Source organism: Pinus tabuliformis, chromosome 5_2 (assembly GCF_031772625.1).
Source record: "Pinus tabuliformis cultivar Carrire ecotype Pingquan chromosome 5_2, CPIR1, whole genome shotgun sequence".
NCBI lineage: Eukaryota > Viridiplantae > Streptophyta > Pinopsida > Pinales > Pinaceae > Pinus > Pinus tabuliformis.
The window spans coordinates 161339972-161358983 of record NC_142306.1 but is presented as its reverse complement, the minus strand read 5'-3'; the positions used below and the strand labels follow the sequence as shown (position 1 = coordinate 161358983).

Genomic DNA, 19012 nt, shown 5'->3' with positions numbered 1-19012 from the left:
AGTGAAACAACAAATTGATATGCAAGACACCTTTATTGATGCATATGTGCTATTAATAATCTAACGTATGATTACAACATAGTGAAACAATAAATTGATGTACAAAACTCCTTTATTTACGAGACAAGAGTCTCATGTATAAAAATTGAGATACATATTTTATGAAAATATACATACCATACCTCTCTAATAAGAAAACATATATTCTTAATCATTAAACCAGCTGTACAAATATGATTAAAGTCCATTAAAACTTGTATAGTCTATTAGACTTTAAAGAGATAAAAAATTATTTATAGAAAAAAAAATAATAATAAAAAATATGTATTTCATTTCAGGTAGGAAATTCCAAACATCTATGAGAATAAAATTGTGACATAAAAATTATTTAAATTGAATTGAATAAATTTTAATGAGGTTCACGAGTTTAAAAGACCTATACTACAGACCAAAACAAACATCACGATCTCTAAGTTTCCCTCCCAATAAACCTACCTTTTTTACCATGAATCTTGATCAAGAAATTAGTAATATGATTGTCATAGTGGTTGGATTAACCCTTACTATGACATAGCAATTAAATTAAATTCAATCCTATCCGGATCCGGGTGACCGAGGACCCGACCCTGGAAATCCAGTACAGCCTATATATACCTAGTGTGCCCACCTTATCTGAAGACAAAAATGACGTTATTTACCGTGTACCCATCCCGATCCTGATCCCCCGTCGTCTTTAACGAATGATGTGATTTGTAGGGAAAAAGACAGGCTACATCAGGTGGCCACGCTGGTAGTTCAAAACATAAATACCCCTCACCACCACCGTCAGCATCTACGAAATTGGCATGTCAGTTTCCAGCGTGGCACAACTTTCCTTTCCACGTGCCATTCGACAGAAACGGAGGTCCGTCATCGTCCGTCAGGTTCAGCTGACGGATCGGCCGTGGTGGTCGTCACGTCGTGCTGCACTGGTGATCTCCTCGTCTGGTGGAACTGGCACAAGTCAAGCAAATGTATCCGCAACACAAAATTAATCACCAAAAAAGGCACAGGGAATAATTTAGTACACGCCCGAGAAAAGTACTGAGAAGGGGCTCGCAAGCCTTCGTCATCGGCACACGCAGGTTCCAGGTTCGATTCTCAACAGAGACAGTCATCCGTTTCTTGACTACGGGAAAGCGCTTTCACTTGCAAGAAATTTTCAGGAAACAGATGGGAAAGCGATGGCATCTTCGATCGCGGAGAAAACCGCGAGAAGAGCAAGAGTGGGACCGATAACTTTCAGATGAATGGTTATCTTAAATATGTCATGATTTGGGGCCAGATTGGTGTTTCAGATGGCGTATTTTGAGTGGATGTCGAAACTCTCTAGGGTTTACATGGGGGCATTGCCGAGGTAAGAAAACCCCGACTTGCTTGCTTTAATTTGCTATTTCTTTACTAGTGCTGCGACGCTAGAGATTTGATCTCCACTTTATGTTTTCCAAGGCTAGAGTTTGAGGAGGAAATGCTGGTTGAGTGTGCAAAATGGCAAGTTAAAGGAAATGGCTTTCAATCTCATGTTATTTCAAATTCCAGTGATTAATACTTTCTGGCCTAGAACGGAAGGTGAGGAGATCATTTCCGGGCCTCCAATTCTTCCCTGCTTCTAGATTTTCAGTGCTTTGCTATCTTTATCTTTGATGCTGGTATTTTGAGAAATCTGGAGATTTATGCATTTACGATGTTGTTTTAATCCACAATTATGACTTCCAACCAGCCTTTACTGCTGTCGTCGTCACCTCTCACGGTGACTTCCGTTTCTCCTCCATTGAACAATGGAAGCTTTGATTGCCTTCGTAATGGAAATGGTTCCTGTATCTCTCCTCCGATTCGATCTTTGAATTCGAGCAGGGATGAATCTCAGTTTCTCTTCGAGATGCCTTCCTTTGATAATACTAACGGTCCTTCGATGCCTGGAATACGGGGTTCAGGTTCAAGCCCTAACAAAAATCCTGGACAGAATCACAACCCAGATGCGATTCGTGTCAGTGAATTATATGATTGGGAAACTCAGCAGGGTGTCTTTTCTTTAGGAGACGATTGGCAGGCTTTAGAGTTGGAACAGTGTGCGAATGCGAATTCTACCCAATGCCATGCCTCAAAGTCAAAGCCTGAAAGTTATTCATCGGAGCTCCACGGCGGTCCTCCAGGGTTATCGAATCGAGGCACATTTGAAATTTCCAGCACAACAAACATTCCTTCTCCCCAGAAAACCGAGGCCGCGCGACGGCAAGCAGATTTAGCAAAGGGGCACCACGGATCAAAACCTTCGAGGACAGAAAATTCTACTACAGGTGATGCAAATGAGAGGGTGATTCATATCAATGATCCGGAGTTCACAAATGACAAATATGAGTTCACAGGAAATGAGATCCGGACTAGCAAGTACACTGTCATCACATTTTTGCCAAAGAATTTATTTGTTCAGTTTCATCGTGTTGCATATATCTACTTTCTGGTAATTGCTGCTTTGAATCAGCTTCCTTGGCTTGCAGTTTTTGGGAGGACTGTATCACTTTTCCCTCTTCTGTTTGTTTTATGTGTGACGGCCATCAAAGATGGGTATGAGGATTGGCGCAGGCATCGTTCTGATAGGAAAGAAAATAACAGGTTGGTAGAGGTGCTGCAGGGCGGTCAGTTTCAATACAAGAAGTGGAAGGATGTCAGGGTTGGGGAAGTTCTAAAGGTATATGCGACTGAAACAATTTCTTGTGATATGGTTTTGTTAGGAACAAGTGACCCGAGTGGAATTGCATATGTTCAGACCATTAATCTCGATGGGGAGTCAAATCTGAAAACCAGATATGCGAGGCAAGAGACTGCATCGAAGAAGCCTGAAACGGAACCTCCTTCGGGCATCATTCGTTGTGAACAACCAAACAGAAACATATATGGTTTTGTTGCGAACATGGAAGTTGAAGTTGGTGGGAGAAGCATTCCTCTTGTACCGTCCAATATTCTTCTCCGGGGTTGTCAGCTGAAAAATACTGATTGGGCAGTGGGGGTGGCTGTTTATGCTGGCCAAGAAACAAAAGCAATGCTGAATAGCTCAGGGACACCCTCGAAGAGAAGCAGATTGGAAGCATACATGAACAGAGAGACATTGTGGTTGTCTGTCTTTCTATTCATTATGTGTGCAGTTGTTGCAATAGGAATGGGTCAGTGGCTAGAGCGCCACAGGGACCAACTTGATACTTCTCCATATTTTAGGAAGAAGTATTTTACTAGCGGTGATGACAATGGAGAGAAATGCAATTATTTTGGTGTACTCATGGAAATCCTTATCTCATTTCTGAGTTCTGTGATAGTTTTTCAGATAATGATTCCAATATCCCTATATATATCCATGGAATTGGTCCGTTTGGGGCAGTCGTATTTCATGATTGGGGATACAAGGATGTATGACAGCAATTCAAATTCAAGGTTCCAGTGTCGTTCATTAAATATAAATGAAGACTTAGGTCAAATAAAATATGTATTTTCTGATAAGACGGGTACTCTGACAGAGAACAAGATGGAATTTCGTAATGCAAGTATATATGGGGTGAATTACTGCAATGGGAAAGTTACGATGGACTCTGTGGGCCAAGAATCAACTGGCAGGCATGAAGAGAAGGAAAGCATCGCAGGTTTGGAAAATACTCCTCTTTGCATTTAATCCTCAGCATGTTTATTTTGAAAGGTTCTTATGTTATTTTTTTATCTTTTTGGATACTTTCTGGGGAGGGCAATGTTTGTCAAATGCAACTCAAACATTTATTTTTTCGTAGATCTGCACGTTCAACCAATCATCAGCACTGGATGCTTAAGCCTTGTTTGAGAGCATGCTTTCCTCTACAGAGACCATTCTAAATTATCATGAAATAACGTTGCAGCATTAAAATTGGCTTGTAAAAGTTTTTCAAGTGTGTGAATGAGTGGACTAATTTATGGTGTCTATTTCAGCACGAAGGCTTTTGGTACCTAGGATTAATAATAAAAAAAATAATTTAGAATTGTTCTTCATGTATTTGGAAAATCCGTTCTATTTTAAATTCTACCAAACTTTAATTGTAAACATAATGTTTTTTCTTAACAAGAAAGCTTCTGAGTCCTAGAAGTAAGAACCCGGATGGAAATTTAGAACCAGTTTTCATGTCCTCGATAAACTTCCTTCCCTTTTATCATGATTGATTCATAAACATCCCTTGTTGTAAACATTCTACTATATCATCTACTCTGGAACCTGTCACATAATAGTGTTCCTCTATTCACCATTCAGAAAATCTTAGTGCAGGCTATTTTGGACTTACCTTATTAAGCAGTAGGTTCATCTTCCCTGTATCCAAAAAGGAAATACACCCAAGACCATGCAGGAGGCCAGGCACGGGGTAGGAGCTGGGTGGGGAGTTGGGGGTTCCCTAGGTGGAGGGAAGTGGATAGCGAGTTAATTGCTTCCATTAGGCTAATATCAGTTTTCAGTGCTGCCCATTCATTCTTGATGAACCAGTCTGATGAGAGCTGCAACTCAAGATAAAATCAATATTAGTTCTTATGATAGAAATATTAATGCCATACAAAACTACTATTGATGCAAAAGGTTAGGTGTGTTAACATTTCTTTCTTGCTAGTCTAAGTTCATATAAAAGCTTCATTGATTGAATAGAAAACTTAGATCTGTCAAGTTGAAATCCAGATGTGATAAAGAAAAGATAAGATAAGATAATTATATTTATGTCCAACTAATGACCACAAAGTAGGCCAAAGGGACTGTTGAGTACAATGATGTCTATACAAAGCGGAAGAACCAAACAGTCTCCTATAAAAGATACAATGCATGAAGTAAATCAACATCTGGCCCTAACGGAGAAGATCCAGGAGCTAATAGGTCTGAGGATCAGACCCATTTCTCTTAACATCCGAGGCTGTATGAATAACACTGAAGAAACTCAACAAAGTCTGTTAGCCCGATGAAGAGCCGGTGGCAAGTGCGTACTGTCCACTAAATCGTTTCCTGGGGGGCTTCACGCGCTGCTGAATGCTGTAGGACCTAGTCCGTCTCCCAGGAACAGATCTGAGACGGATCTGTTGCTGAGATCTCGTGTGGCAAGGTGAGGTCCCACGGATTCTCATTGATCTGGAGTTTGGATACGTACTGATATCAATCAATCTCTTGGTGCCTCTGTGTGAAGGTAGTACCCTGAAAAATGTCGTGATTCTCTGTGTGGGGTCTGGTCTGATGGGAGGCTGAAGAATATGTGCTCGGAACTTGAGAGCCTCCTGCATATATAGGGCCAAACATCTTTGATTGGGATACCTGAAAAAGTTGGCGAGGGTCCGAGAATCTCTAAACAAGCAATGAAATCTTCCTCTGATCTCGTAGTAGACAGGGCATCTAAGAATGAACTGCACCTTGGTCTCCACTTCCTGTAAATGACATACCTGGTAAAGTATGTCTGGTCTATCCACCTAGTGGTCTGTCTCTACCCTAAGTCTATGAGAACCTACTCTCAACTGGCTTAGAGGAATGCGAAGAGCATGCATCTAATGGTAAAAAGTATACTGGGGTCGAACAATGAGCCCATCTCTCAACTCCAAGAAGTGCTCAACGTAGAAGGCCATCTTTAGGTGCAACCCTCTTGGAGGATTGGCCCAGGTGACCTGGACGCCTGTAGATGTCCTCCCTGATGATCTTGTTTAGCTCCTGTCTAGTAGGTAAAAGGTGACCATGAGCATCTAAGGAATATCAAAAAAGAGGGAGATGATCCAACTGAATTACCACTGACTCTAGGAGATTTGAAACTCTTGTAAATCAACATCTGGCTTGGCCTGAGGGAGTAGAACGTGCAATAGTCTCAGCAGAGCAATATGCCAAGTAAGGATATCTGTCCCTATTCTGTATCGAGTTTGCAAAGCCCTAGACACGATGCAATAATGAAACCAATTTGAAGACCGTCTTAGGCCGAAAGGGCTGAGCTCCAAACTCTGCAAGGATGATGTGTTGCGGTACTGTCAGTTTGCACCTAATGATGTGGCAGAGAAGAAGAATTTGGACTCTCTCAGCTGAAGCCCAATCTGACTCAAGTAAAGACGGTCCCCAAATCTCTGAGCCATATAGAACAGTGGGACGGATCAAGGTGTCCATGAGGCTCATCTTGGACGAGATGTCTTGGAAGTGATGTCGAAAGCACTGTCTCTCGAGAAGGGCTAAGGATCCATATCCTTTGTTGATCCGAGGCTGAAGCGCTAGTACTGAAGCGGGGACCTGAGAATTGCACCCCCAAGTAAGTATATGTGCTGGTGATCTCAATCTCCTCCCCTTTGAATAGAAAGTGAAGGTCTGAGGTTTTCTTCACCCCATTGAAGATCATAACCTTGGTTTTACACAGGTTGACCGTCAATTGTCAATGATCACAAAACAAAGCTAAGGCATCCAACTGCCTTTGTAATCCTTCTGGTGATGAGGAGAGGAGGACCATGTCGTCAACAAAGAGTAGAATAGATATCAGAACCTGGTGAAGAAGGCAGCCATCGGTGTCTTGGATATGCTCGTGTAGAAATGCTTCCAACTCATCAATATAGATCCCAAACAGGGTAGGGCATAGTGGACAACCATGTTTAACCCCAATAGTGCTTCGGATGAAATTAGACATCCCATGGGCTGCGTGAAGATGACCAAGAATGAACTCATATAGGTGCATAATAGCGGTCAATAGGGTTGCAGAGATGCCAATATCTTTGAGTCTCTGGAGCAGGGCCTCCCTCGGAATAAAGTCAAAAGCTTTCTGAAAATCTACGAAACAACAGTAGACCTTCGAAGAGTGGTGTCGTGCCTCTTCAATCACGGAGCAAAGGGTGAAGATGTGGTCAATGGTCTGATGAGCCGGTCGAAAACCTGCCTATCCCCTTGCTCTGAGTTGTCTCTTCTCAAGTTCAGTGGAGAGCTTCTTATGTAGAACAGTAGCATACAACTTCGAGAACGTGTGGTCTACCATGATCTTTCTGTAGTTATTGAGATTTGAGCTGGAACCTGATTTGTGGATCGGATGGATGATGTGGTGTGACCATGTTGGTGGAAAACCTTCACGGACTACATGGTTGAAGAGATCAACCAAGTAGCTAACCAAAGCACAGAAACCGTGCTTAAAGAACTCTGCTTTGTAGCCTTCCTCATCAGCTGCTTTGCTTATTAGTATGCGACACTCTATCACTTACCCATGTTTCCTATCTATAGATGAAGCAAAACTTTGAACTATGTACAAAATAAAGATTCTCTCTGCGGATGAAGCAGAACTTAGAACTATATACTCTGCAAGATGTTCTACATTTGAAGTCTTATGTATCTCAATTTTGAAACAACTATAGGTCTACAATTATTGATGCTAGTTAAGGAAAACACACCACCTCTAGCACTCTGCCTGAAGTTCCCTTGCCTTTTTAATTTTCAAACAAACTAATGACAATAGGTGCAGAGGTGAGTTTATTATTTTTTGTTTTGTGCTATAAATCTTTGTTTTGAGGTTTCCCATTTTCCGAATCTTTTTGTGGCTAGAAGATTGTATGTTCTTTGTGCACACCTTCAGTGGTTGGGCAGTAGCTATAAGTTGTGACATCTGTTTTATCTAGTGCCTGTGTTGCATATTCACAAGGTCCTTCTTCCCAAGTAGTACTGCCTATTTTCCTGTTTTGCTTTGGAGGTCTCTTACATTTATCTAGACCTGTATGCATGGTCTTCATTTTAAGTTGAAATTTGTTTACATATACCTGTTGTGTCAGACCTTGGTTGATTTTACACTTGTGACAATTTGTGTTGTTGGTTAGATCAGGTGTCAGGCTAGGGGTAACTCCAATTTGGCAGAAAACTGATTCGATTTATTTCATTAGGTAGCTATTGTTATATACAAAGGATGTGACTGCTCAGTTCATCTCCTGATGACTGTTCACATTCCTAATTTAACTATTTACACAAATTCACCCAATCGCAGAGGATTAGGTGTCAACATTCCCCCCCTTAATCTGAAGGGATGTTGGTGAGTCCAAGCATCGTTCTGAATCTTTCAAGCTTTTCTCTTCCAAGCGCTTTGGTGAAGATGTCTGCAATTTGCTCATTTGTGGAACAATGACGGAGATGGATTGTTTTGGCCTCAACATGATGTCGGATCAGATGATATTTAGTATTGATGTGCTTTGTACAATCATGGAACTTTGGGTTCTTGGCCAACTTTATTGCAGAGGTGTTGTCAATCATGAGTGGAGTTGATTGTACTTGTTTTACCTGCAAATCTTCAAGAATTTTCCTGAGCCACACAATTTCTTTTGTTGCTTCAGCTGCTGCCACGTATTCTGCTTCTGTTGTGGAATCTGCTCGAACTGATTGTTTGCGTGATCTCTAGGAGACAGCTCCTGATCCAAGACTCATAGCATATCCTGAAGTAGATACCCCAGTTTCTTTGTCTCCATCGAAGTCTGAATCAGAGTATCCAATCAAGCTGAAGTCGTCCACCTGTGTATACTTGATTCCAAGGTCTTGAGTTCCCTTCAAGTACCTTAGAACCCTTTTTGCAGCAGACCAATGTCCCTCACAAGGCTTTTGCATAAACCTGGAGAGGATTCCAACAGCAAATGAAATGTCTGGTCTAGTAGTAGTGAGGTAGATGAGACTTCCTACAAGCTGTCTATACTTTGTTGCATCCTCAAATTCCTTTCCTTCAATAGATGTGAGCTTTAAGTTTTGTTCCATTGGAGTAGAAAGAGGATTGCACTCTGTCATGCCAAATCTGTTTAACAAATCTCCAATGTATTTTTTTTGAGAAAGAAATATGGATTTTGGATGTTGGGTTACTTCAATGCCAAGATAGTAATGAACATAGCCCAAATCAGTCATTTCAAAACTTTTCCCCAATTCCTTCTTTATGGATGCAATGTAGCTTTCATTGTTCCCTGTCATTAAAAGATCATCTACATATACCACAAGATATACAGCTGTTTTGCCAACTTTCTTGACAAATAAAGTTGCATCATCAAGATCAAAATGATTGAAGTTGAGTTTCAGAAGATGCTCAGTTAGTTTTTCATACCAGGCTCGCGGTGCTTGTTTGAGGCCATACAAGGACTTCACAAGTTTGCATACTTTATGTTCATGTCATTTCACAACAAATCCTTCAGGCTGGGACATAAAAACATTCTCTTTTAGATCTCCATTCAAGAAGGCAGTTTTTACATCCATTTGATGGACTTTCCAACCGTTCTGAGCTGTTAGTGCAAAGAGTGTCCGAATGGTGGCCCATTTTGCTGTGGGGGAAAAGTTTCCTCATAATCGACCCCTTCCTTCTGTGCAAAACCTTTTGCCACAAGCTTAACTTTGTGCTTGTCAAGTGAACCGTCAGCTTTGTACTTGTTCTTGTAGACCCACTTGCAGCCAATTGGTTTGGTTCCAAATGGAGGATCAACCAGCTTCCAAGTGCCGTTCTTTATGAGGGCATCATACTCCTTTTGCATCGCTTCTTTGAAGGAAGTTGGTTCAAAATCTGTAGACAAGTTCAATTCACAATCATAAGAAACATCCATATCAACAGGTGAATTAGAGTCATCTACATCACCTCCATTTTGTCAGTTTGAATCTCTGGTTCCTGTTTTTCCAATTTCATCAGGATGAACACTTTCAAGTGTCTTTGTCAGCCACTTTGGGGGACCTTTCTGAGATGGTCCAGGCTGCTCTGTTGATTGAGTTGGGACTGAATCAAGATTGAGTCTCCCAATTCTATCAATTACATCACTTAAAGCATCATCCGTTGTTGGAGTTTCATTCGGGTGAGAGTGTTCTTCAGAAAAAGATTCCACATGTTGATCTAGAATAGGAATCCCCCCTTCAAGATGTGGAATCTGATTATCAAATTCTTGAAATGATTTTGTTTTAGCGTATCTATCCAAGCGATCAAGTTGTCGCTCAACAACATTGTCAGTTTTGGATGATTCAAGAAAAATTACATCTCTAGATACAAGTTACAACAAACTTTTTATTTACTTCATCATAGAGGTGGTATGCTTTGGAGGTGTTTGAATACCCCAGGAAGATACACTTACGACTTCTAGCACCAAGTTTGTTTCTATGTACCTTTGGTATCAAAGCATAACAGGTGGAACCAAAGACCCTGAGATGTTTTATCGAAGGAACATGTCCATACCACAATTCATAAGGAGTCTTGTTTCTTATAGCATTAGATGGACACCTATTCTTTATATATGCAGCACATAGAATAGCATCAGCCCAAAACATTATCTTTACATTTTTGAAGAAAAGCATGGATCGTACCATATCAAGATTGTTCTATTCATTCTTTCAGCTACACCATTCTGTTGGGGATTATAAGGCACAGTTGTTTGATGTTTGATCCCATGTTGGCGAAGATAGTTTTCAAATTCATTTGATGTATATTCTTTTCCATTATCAGTGCGAATAGACCCAATATGAGATTGTGCATCATTTTCAATCCATTTATGAAAATTCTTGAATGTTTGAAAAGCATCCGATTTGTTCTTCAATAAATAAACCCAACACATTCTGGTGTAATCATCAATAAATGTCATGATATATTTATTTCCATTTGCAGAAGGAGCAGGAATTGGACCACATAAATCTGAATGAATGAGTTCAAGCTTCCTATGTGCTCTTGAATGTGAATCATGAAAACACTGTTTTCTATGCTTTCCTAGAATGCAAGCATCACATTGCTTATGTTTCCTAGGAATCGTAGGCAAACCAGCAACACCATTTTTCTTCAATAAGCGGAGATTGTCATTGTTTAAATGTCCAAATCTAGCATGCCATAATAAACTTGATGGAAGTGTACCTTCTTCATGATGAGAAATATATGAGAAATGTTGTGTATGAGCAGGGGTTCCTTGCAGTTTGAGAAGCCTTTCTTCTTCTATTCCCCTCACGACAAGTGAGTGGTTAGATGCTTTTCTTACCTCAAGCTTGCTATCAAACATATGAATGGAGTGACCTTGCTGGCGGATGTGGACCAAGGACAACAAGTTTCTTTTGAGCTGTGGGAGATATAGAACATGATCCAGAAGAAAGTCTGGAAGACCAGGCAGTTTAAGCCTGATTGTGCCGAGCCCTGATGGCTTGATTTTTGACTGATCTGCAAAGTATACTGCTCCATCAACATTGTAAGTGAAATCTTCAAAAAAATCTTTTCTATGAGTCATGTGACAGGTTGCTCCTGAATCAAGCAACCAATCATTTTTTGAAGAAGCAAGTGAAGCATTAAACAAATCTTCATTTACTCCAATGTTACATTGTGCCTCAATATAGTGAGCGGATTCAGGTGCTTTACCTTTGTCTGTATCATCAGTTTTACCTTTCTGTTGGTTTCTTTTCTGCTCAATTTTGTCCCATGGAAGCTTGCATGTAGAGGCATCATGTGATCCATTTCTTTTGCAGCGAATGCAGTGTAAGTCTGCCTTTTTTCCTTGAGAATGTCTGCCCCCCCTGCCTCTGAAATATCTTCCTCTTCCTCTTCGTCCACCTCTTCCTCTTGTAGAATCTTGATCCGGATGCTTTTCTTTATGAGCAAGGCACATAGTCTCTTCAGAAGATTCAGGGGCTGTCTTCTTTCCAAAAGCTTTCTCTCTTTCAGCAAACTTTTTCACAAGAGAGTCAAAGGTTATATCTTTGAGATTTCCATTTTCTTGCAAAGACTCAAGATAATTGGAGTAAGTAGGATAGAGTGCCTTGAGAAAAGCAATAAGAGGGATATCCAGCTCAACCTTAGTGGAATTGATATCATGCATTATAGACTTTACTTCAGATGCAAGAGCAAGAGGATCATTATTTTTTAGTTCAAGAGTGAAGAGTTTAATCATGAGCTGAACAACTTCAAGTGCAGAATGTGAGTCATAGAGTTCTTTCAGTTTTTGTAAGGCTTCAAAGGCAGTTGAATATGACGAAATATGGTGACTCACCTCTTCATTTACAGATGCTGCGATTAATGCATAGGTTTTGCTGTTCTTGTTTTCCCAAATGACGAGCTCTTTATCTGAGGTAGGCTGTACGGGGTCTTTGTCTCCTTCTATGACACACACTCCTTTCCACAACTCATTGAAGATGAGGGTGTGTTTTATCATCCGGGACCATTCAGGATAGCTCTCCTTGCCAGTGAGAACTATTCCTACCATAGAGATGATTGAATGCATTCTGTAAAAAAAAATACTTCTGCTGATAGAAAAAATACTTCTGCTGATATACAGTGAAATTGTACTCAAAAGGGCATTCTCAAAAGATTTCAAATGTCTTCCTTACGCTACAACTTTATGCACTATATTTTCTTCAAATCCCTCCAATGTTTGATAAAAGCATCCAGCATTTCATTGAAATATTATGTACATATCACTTCAATGTTTTAAAATGTAATATATTTATATATTACATATCACTTCAATGCTTTAACTATACAACGCAGCAGGGTAACATTACCATTCAAATGATTTAAATGATTTTAAAAAACTGCGCATTGATACTATTCACCTTCTTCAACACTTTGTTGGACTCCACATAACTTGTGACTATGCGGCTGTTGTGGACTCTTCTCAAGCCATAGACAAGTGCGGCTATGTCTATCAACTGCTCAAGCGCGGCTCTGTCTCGCAACTGCCCCCGACGTGCAATTCTCCTTAGCAGCTGCACCACATGTGCAACTCTGCGTAGCAACTGGGACAACGTTATCAAAATATATGGAACAACGTTAACAAAAATTTATGAAGCAGTTTGAGTTTTCGCTTCAAGTCCAGAGGAATGGTCATACGATGTTCCCGCCGCGTTCCTTGAGGATTTAATAATGGCCCAGAGGTATCAAACCTGGTCTTGAACGGCTGGGAATCGATCCGCAGACCTCGAGCAACCTCACAAGATTTTTGGAATAAATTCTTTAAATGACAGAGTTGGTCTTCGCATCTCCTGCTATGAGAATCCCACGGCCCCTCTCCGTTGAAGGAACGCAGGAATGAATCTCAATGAGCTTGGCCATACTAATATCCGAAATCAATCAACTCGTATGCGAAAATTAAGAGAAAACAGGTTTATGGGTAGGATTATGGGGCCGTATCTGCCAATTTTTGGTTAAATTTGAAGGAAAAGGAAACCAGAGGGATTGGGCCTTTGATGGCTTGTCTCATAGGGGTCGATTTTTATGCGATAGACTTCAAAGCCTCAGCAGAATGAGAGAGACGAATAGACTACGCAGCAGTGGACGAGATTGGAATCTAGAAAGGGCTCGTACACTGCAACTCTCTGGCAAAGCCCGCGTCCATGGCAGAAACGTTTATGAATCAGTCATCCGCGCAGTCATAGTATGCAATGATACCATGTCAGGCGCAGCTACCATGTCAGGCAGGCACTCAACGCATTCAAACGGATGGTCAGTGGTCAGAGAATATGAAACGTTTATGGAGTCTGAGCGTATTCAACTGAACAGGGCGCAAGAATCATAAATAGAATATGTCAGGGCAGCGCAGGTGTGGCAGACAGAACGCAGGTATGGCAGACAGAATTATAGAGAGAGCAATGGAGCAGATCAGGAGTTACAAAGACATAAAGACTAAACAGGGAGCTGGCTCTGATACCATGTCAGGCCAGGAGTAACTCCAGTTTGGTAGAAAACTGATTCGATTTATTTCATTAGGTAGCTATTGTTATATACAAAGGATGTGACTGCTCAGTTCATCTCCTGATGATTGTTCACATTCCTAATTTAACTATTTACTCAAATTCACCCAATCGCAGAGGATTAGGTGTCAACATCAGGGTCTACTGTATTTTATATCTTTGCTCTAACATATCTCTTAAGTTCTTAATCTGTGTACAGGTTTGATTCAGTTGCAGACTGTCTCATCTATTTTATCTTTTGCCTTATTCCATAAAGTTTGATGATCCTCGTTATTGGGTATATGAACTATAGGGACTTACTAGTTTTAAAAGAACTTTTTTAAGATTGGGAAGATTATATACCTCACAACTAAACAAGGCAGCATGGCCCTTGCAAAGGAATTTTGAATCTTGACTATGTAATACATATGTCCACTAAAACAAATCCAAAGAGAAATCATCATCATAGAAAATTTTGTAATCTCATCCTCTCCTACATCTGTCAGTCAGAATTTTATGGTTTGTGGTAAAACCAATCAATATATCTAAAATCGAAACAAAACTGTTGTTCTAACCATTATCACTAACGATCCTGTTTGTCACAGCCACTGAGTGCAGGATTTTGACAGTTAGAAGATATTTGCAATTGAAGTGTGCAGGCTTAGCGACAGTCATCATCAACTTTCAGGTCTGGCAGGAGGGGTGCCTTGGCTGGAAGTCACCTTCTTGTTGTTTTTTCTTCTTTGTATTATGCTTCTGCTTATGGTCCTGTTTTATAGTCAAACATGCCTCTCAGTAGGGACTGTTCTAGCTGTGTTTGTACCACTACCCATTGTTAAATTGATTACATTAAATGTTACAGGCTTAGTTGAATATTTTCTACTTGGAACTCATCTGCTTGAAACAATACTTAGTGAGACTGGTGAATAACAGTTTAGATAATATATAAGATGTTTTTTCACAAGGAAATCTCTCTAGGAAAACCCCGGGGACTGGGCACTTCCCTGTCTTTTGTGGATGGTACCTAGTGTAAATCTGTTGGTGCTGGTTATGGTGACTGGCCTGACATTGAGTGAGGCACACAATAGAGGCAGCCAGCCTGAGGTATTGACCTTGAGACTTCCTGTAAGCTGCATAAGCTCAAAGCACTCAACCACTGGAGTTACCATATATGCGTATGAATACAATAATATGGGAGTATACATCTAATATACAACTGGAATATGACTGAGAGTATTCATTCCCTTCGAGATCTCAATGTCTTATACAAGATGAGGTGGTATTCTAATGGATATTTCATGACCACTTCCAGTGAATTCACTTTGATGGGGTCTGACGCTTTGTTATATGCTTCTCTAGAGCTTGTTAAATAGTTGCTCTCCTAGAAGGTTGTGAGAGGATGTTTCTTTCTTGGCCACTTGATTCAGGTGGATATTGGTGGCCACCTGCCTATTCCACTTGGACCCCCACCATTGTTTCTTTCAGTTTTTCAGTTTCCTTATTTGTAGCACAATTTACTATTTTTGGCAGTTTTTCGAGTCCTGAACTTTCGGAGCCGTTTTGAGGCCCTAAACGACGTTTTTTTTGGGAAAAATGGGATCAACATGCGTCGTAGACCCATGTTGGTCACTCAAAAGTTGTAGTCCTCAGATAGATCTTTCTAACGAGGTATTGTGCGCGTCAAACGAAGATCGTATGCCAAAGTTATGACCTTGGGAAGTTGATGTACCAATTTACCCAAACGGGGCCCATAGTTTGGCGCTTCATCTCCTAGGGTTAGGTTTTTGGATGTTTAGGGTTTTCCATTATTTCTCAACAATAAATAGGCCTTTGAGCCTCATTGTAACACAGTTCAGAGGCATGTAGCCGCCACATCTCTTCTCAGAGATAAGCTACCATCGCTCGAGCTAGTCTTATTTCCATTCTGTTTGTAAGCATATTTCAGTATTTGATATTAATGAAATGAAGTGTTATTTCTATTGCATCTTTGTATTTATGGTTATATTTGTAATTTGTTGCATTCCTGTTTAAATCCGGATTAGTGGTATCAGAGCAGTCTGCTCTTTCTCTGTTTTTCTTTGCATGTCCCTAACGAGGTCGGGATATAAGGAGCTAGGGCTCGATCTGGTTGAACCTTTGCAAGATCAGCCTCGCAAACCCCGACAGCCGCCCATGGGGGAAGAAAAGAAAGATGAGGGGGCAGGAGATCCTATCAAAATATTGCTCGAGGAGGCCCTCGAGAAACAAAGGAACGCGATGATGGATAACTTTGCCCAGATCCTTCAACAGTTGCCCACTGGCGGTGCATCCACATGCAACAGCGACTCTGGAGGCTCCACTCCTTTTAAGGTACAAGTAAACTTTGACCTTCGCTCACCTTCAACCCTACCAAGATTCAAGCCATGCCATAATACCTAGCCTCTTACAATGACTATTTGCTTTGTAAAAAAGTACCCAAAGTGCTACAATTTTTGTCGAACACTTCTCGGACCATAAAATCAATGGCAATCTTGGCATACAAACCCATATTAGGAGAATGTGGACACTAGTTGATTGAGCATCAAACTCTATATGCCATTTTTCAAGAACAGGGATTGAGACCCCCACTTTCAATGTTAGTGTAGTATTTTGTTTTTTTGTTTTTCCATCCGTTCTAAGAGCCCAAACCAACCATCCTTTTGCTAGAATCAAGGTGCATGGAGAGGCTTCCACCACTTGCTCGAAGTTGATTTTTGTCCAATTCTTCAACTCCTCACTACTTAGTCTCTTCTCAAGAAAATATCCTACCAATGTTCAATCCCCCAATTCCATTGTCATTAAATTTACTTTTACCACCCAGGCTCAGGTTGATGGCCTACTTTGTCATTTTGATGCATTTGTGCCTCTTTGGCTTTCTTGAAGCCTCTTGAGATTGAATCCCTAACACCTTCAAGTTTGAGGATGGGACACCACTTAGTAGCTTCAAATCTAACAAAGTGCCAACAAACCTGAATTGGAAAAATAATCTTGTTGATTGATAGCACAATTGCAAAGGAAATCAATGTCTTGACATGCTTCATTCCATGTGTTCTCAATTTCAAGTTTGGAGTGTAATAAAGTGTTCTCCTCCTTTGACCATGCATTTAGGGTTGATGGATCCAATATTGGGTTTGTAACTCTAAGCATGGGGCAATGTACTTAAGCAATTGTGTTCCTTGGATTGATTGCTAGTGAGTCTCGTCACCCTTTTCTATGTCTTCTGTGAGGTTTTGGCACCTTATGCACTCAGTGGGTGCGCCAAATCGGCCAAAATTGTTATTGTCACCTCCTCCAAAGATTCAGACCCCATATTGTGTAGCTTGTTGGAATCCCGCATCACATCCAAACATCCTACAACAGTTCTGGAACAAAGCATTTGTTCCTCTGGTGGATCATTGATGAATTCATTAGCTTCCTCCTCATACCCCTTTCTGCCTTCCATGTAGTGTAATTTAGACATCATTGTTGACATGTCCACCCTACATCTGTTGAAAAATGTGTAACTAGGTTCGGTCTTCATAAATATGAAATGTACTTTTGATTCTTGTATATTGTAAAATGAAATAAAAATTATTATTTCTATTTTGAAGCATGGGTTTCATGCTCAAGGTCGTTTATTTAGAGGCCAAGCACCCATTGAGTGCTTCTAGGTTTTGTCGTAGGTTAAGAAGTCAAAAGAGTCATTGTCATATGATGAAGAACCCATCGGACACATTGTAACTTGTAAAAAGATTTTTTTTTTGTATTTAAAAATGTCAAAATATACTCCAAGACAAATTCGGCCTGCCAACTAAGAAGTCGGTTTAATTTGAGGTACTTCGTCCACCTTGGAAGCCTATATATAGGAGGGAACTCGACCTCTTATGGACACAATTCATTCTCTCATCAAGCAAGCGAAGGAGAAGAAGAAAGACGCTTGCAAAGAAAGAAGAAGGAAGAAGATCAAGTGATTGGGTCATTTCTCTCTCTCTTCACACGTGCGGAGGAAGGAAACTAGGGTTTTCATTGTTGGGTTAGGGTTTTGCTGCTGCAGGATCGAATTTGGAGAAAGTGCAGAAAGAAGGTTGAAGGAAGGCTCATTAGGTCATCCTCAAGCCTTAGTAAAAGGAGAACGTCAAGCGAAGGTCTCAAGAAGTCTTGGAACTCGAAATAAGTTCACACCTGTGGAAGCAACTATCGTTGGGAGGGCCAAAAATCTTAGATCTGCAGTAGAGGCCGAAATTCTATTGCTGGGGTTCGAAGTTGTGCTGCTGGAAGAGATTTGACTGGGTTTGTATTGGACAAAGGAAGCAACACATCATCAAGAAGGCTGGACTTGGTCTTGGAAGGGTATTGGTCTTTGTCTAGAGGTCTTGGAATATGTCAATTGAAGAATCTATAAAAAGAGGAGATTTGTATGTTTTCCTCTCAAGTGGAAAGGTTTTGGCCCTGGTTTGCAGCCTATATCTTGTGTTCGTGTATTGTTGATATTCTTGTTTTGATAGCTGTTTGATGATAAGAACAACATAATATAAAGAGAAGAACCTAATAAGGAAGAAAAAGTATGAAGACATCACAAGCAGTTATCAAGTATAAGAGAAATCATTCTAACTATCGCCCTCCAGATTTCTCAACAACATCCACCTAGGTTGCTCCTTTAGAAACCCAACTGTGGAAACCCCATCAAGTTGAAGCTACCAAATGGCCCTCTCCCTATCATTTTGACATTGAGAAGCTAAGTTCGTCTTAGCGAATTTGTTCACACACACACACATATATACATAAATTTGTATATATGTGTGTATGTGCATGCTTCAACCCTGGATTTGGAAATAAGATTTTTTATCATCTCTAAGGAATGGTATGATTCTGGCTTTAAATTGCTTCAATTCAATATTTATTCCTCACTGTAATTTGGGCTGTCAATATTTGTTGGTCTCTGTAGTAAATTTGAGTCAACCATGGTTAATGCATGGGCACATATAGGCTGTGTCTATGTCTTGAAATTTTCTTATTCTCACACAAAGTTTGGTATGGCTGTCTATTTGCATCAGAAACCTGACTAGATTGGATTCATCGTTTGAGATTGGATTGGGGTTGAACCCTTACCTATTTGACCAATCAAATTTGTGGTTCAAATCCTTCAAGCTGCCTTTCACAGAACTCTTATTTGTGAACTTGGTCAAACACCCAGATGCCCCACTCTTGGGGAAATGTGTCCCTCACACTGTGGACATGTTTCCCCAACAGAGGGATGTGAAGAAATATTTCCTGAGGTGCCTGCCCCATCCCTGGAGCATGGGAAATGTGGGCGATGTGTCTCCATGGACCACTGCATATTATTCT

General features: G+C 40.5%; 1 protein-coding gene across 4 annotated transcripts in view; it reads left to right on the top strand.

Moving 5' to 3' along the window:
* Window positions 1–919: 919 nt before the first annotated feature.
* The window catches only part of LOC149158027 (phospholipid-transporting ATPase 1-like), a 75124-nt gene continuing 57031 nt past the window's right edge, over window positions 920–19012 (top strand). Inside the window, exons 1-3 of one of the 4 annotated variants that reach the window (XM_089436094.1) lie at window positions 922–1396; window positions 1494–1608; window positions 1760–3671. In XM_089436094.1, coding sequence (XP_089292220.1) covers window positions 1919–3671 — 1753 coding nt within the window. In that variant the 5' untranslated portion in view covers window positions 922–1396; window positions 1494–1608; window positions 1760–1918. Of the gene's footprint in view, window positions 1397–1488; window positions 3672–19012 lie in introns of all 4 variants that reach the window. The other 3 variants (XM_089436093.1, XM_089436092.1, XM_089436091.1) reach the window with 3 other exon arrangements.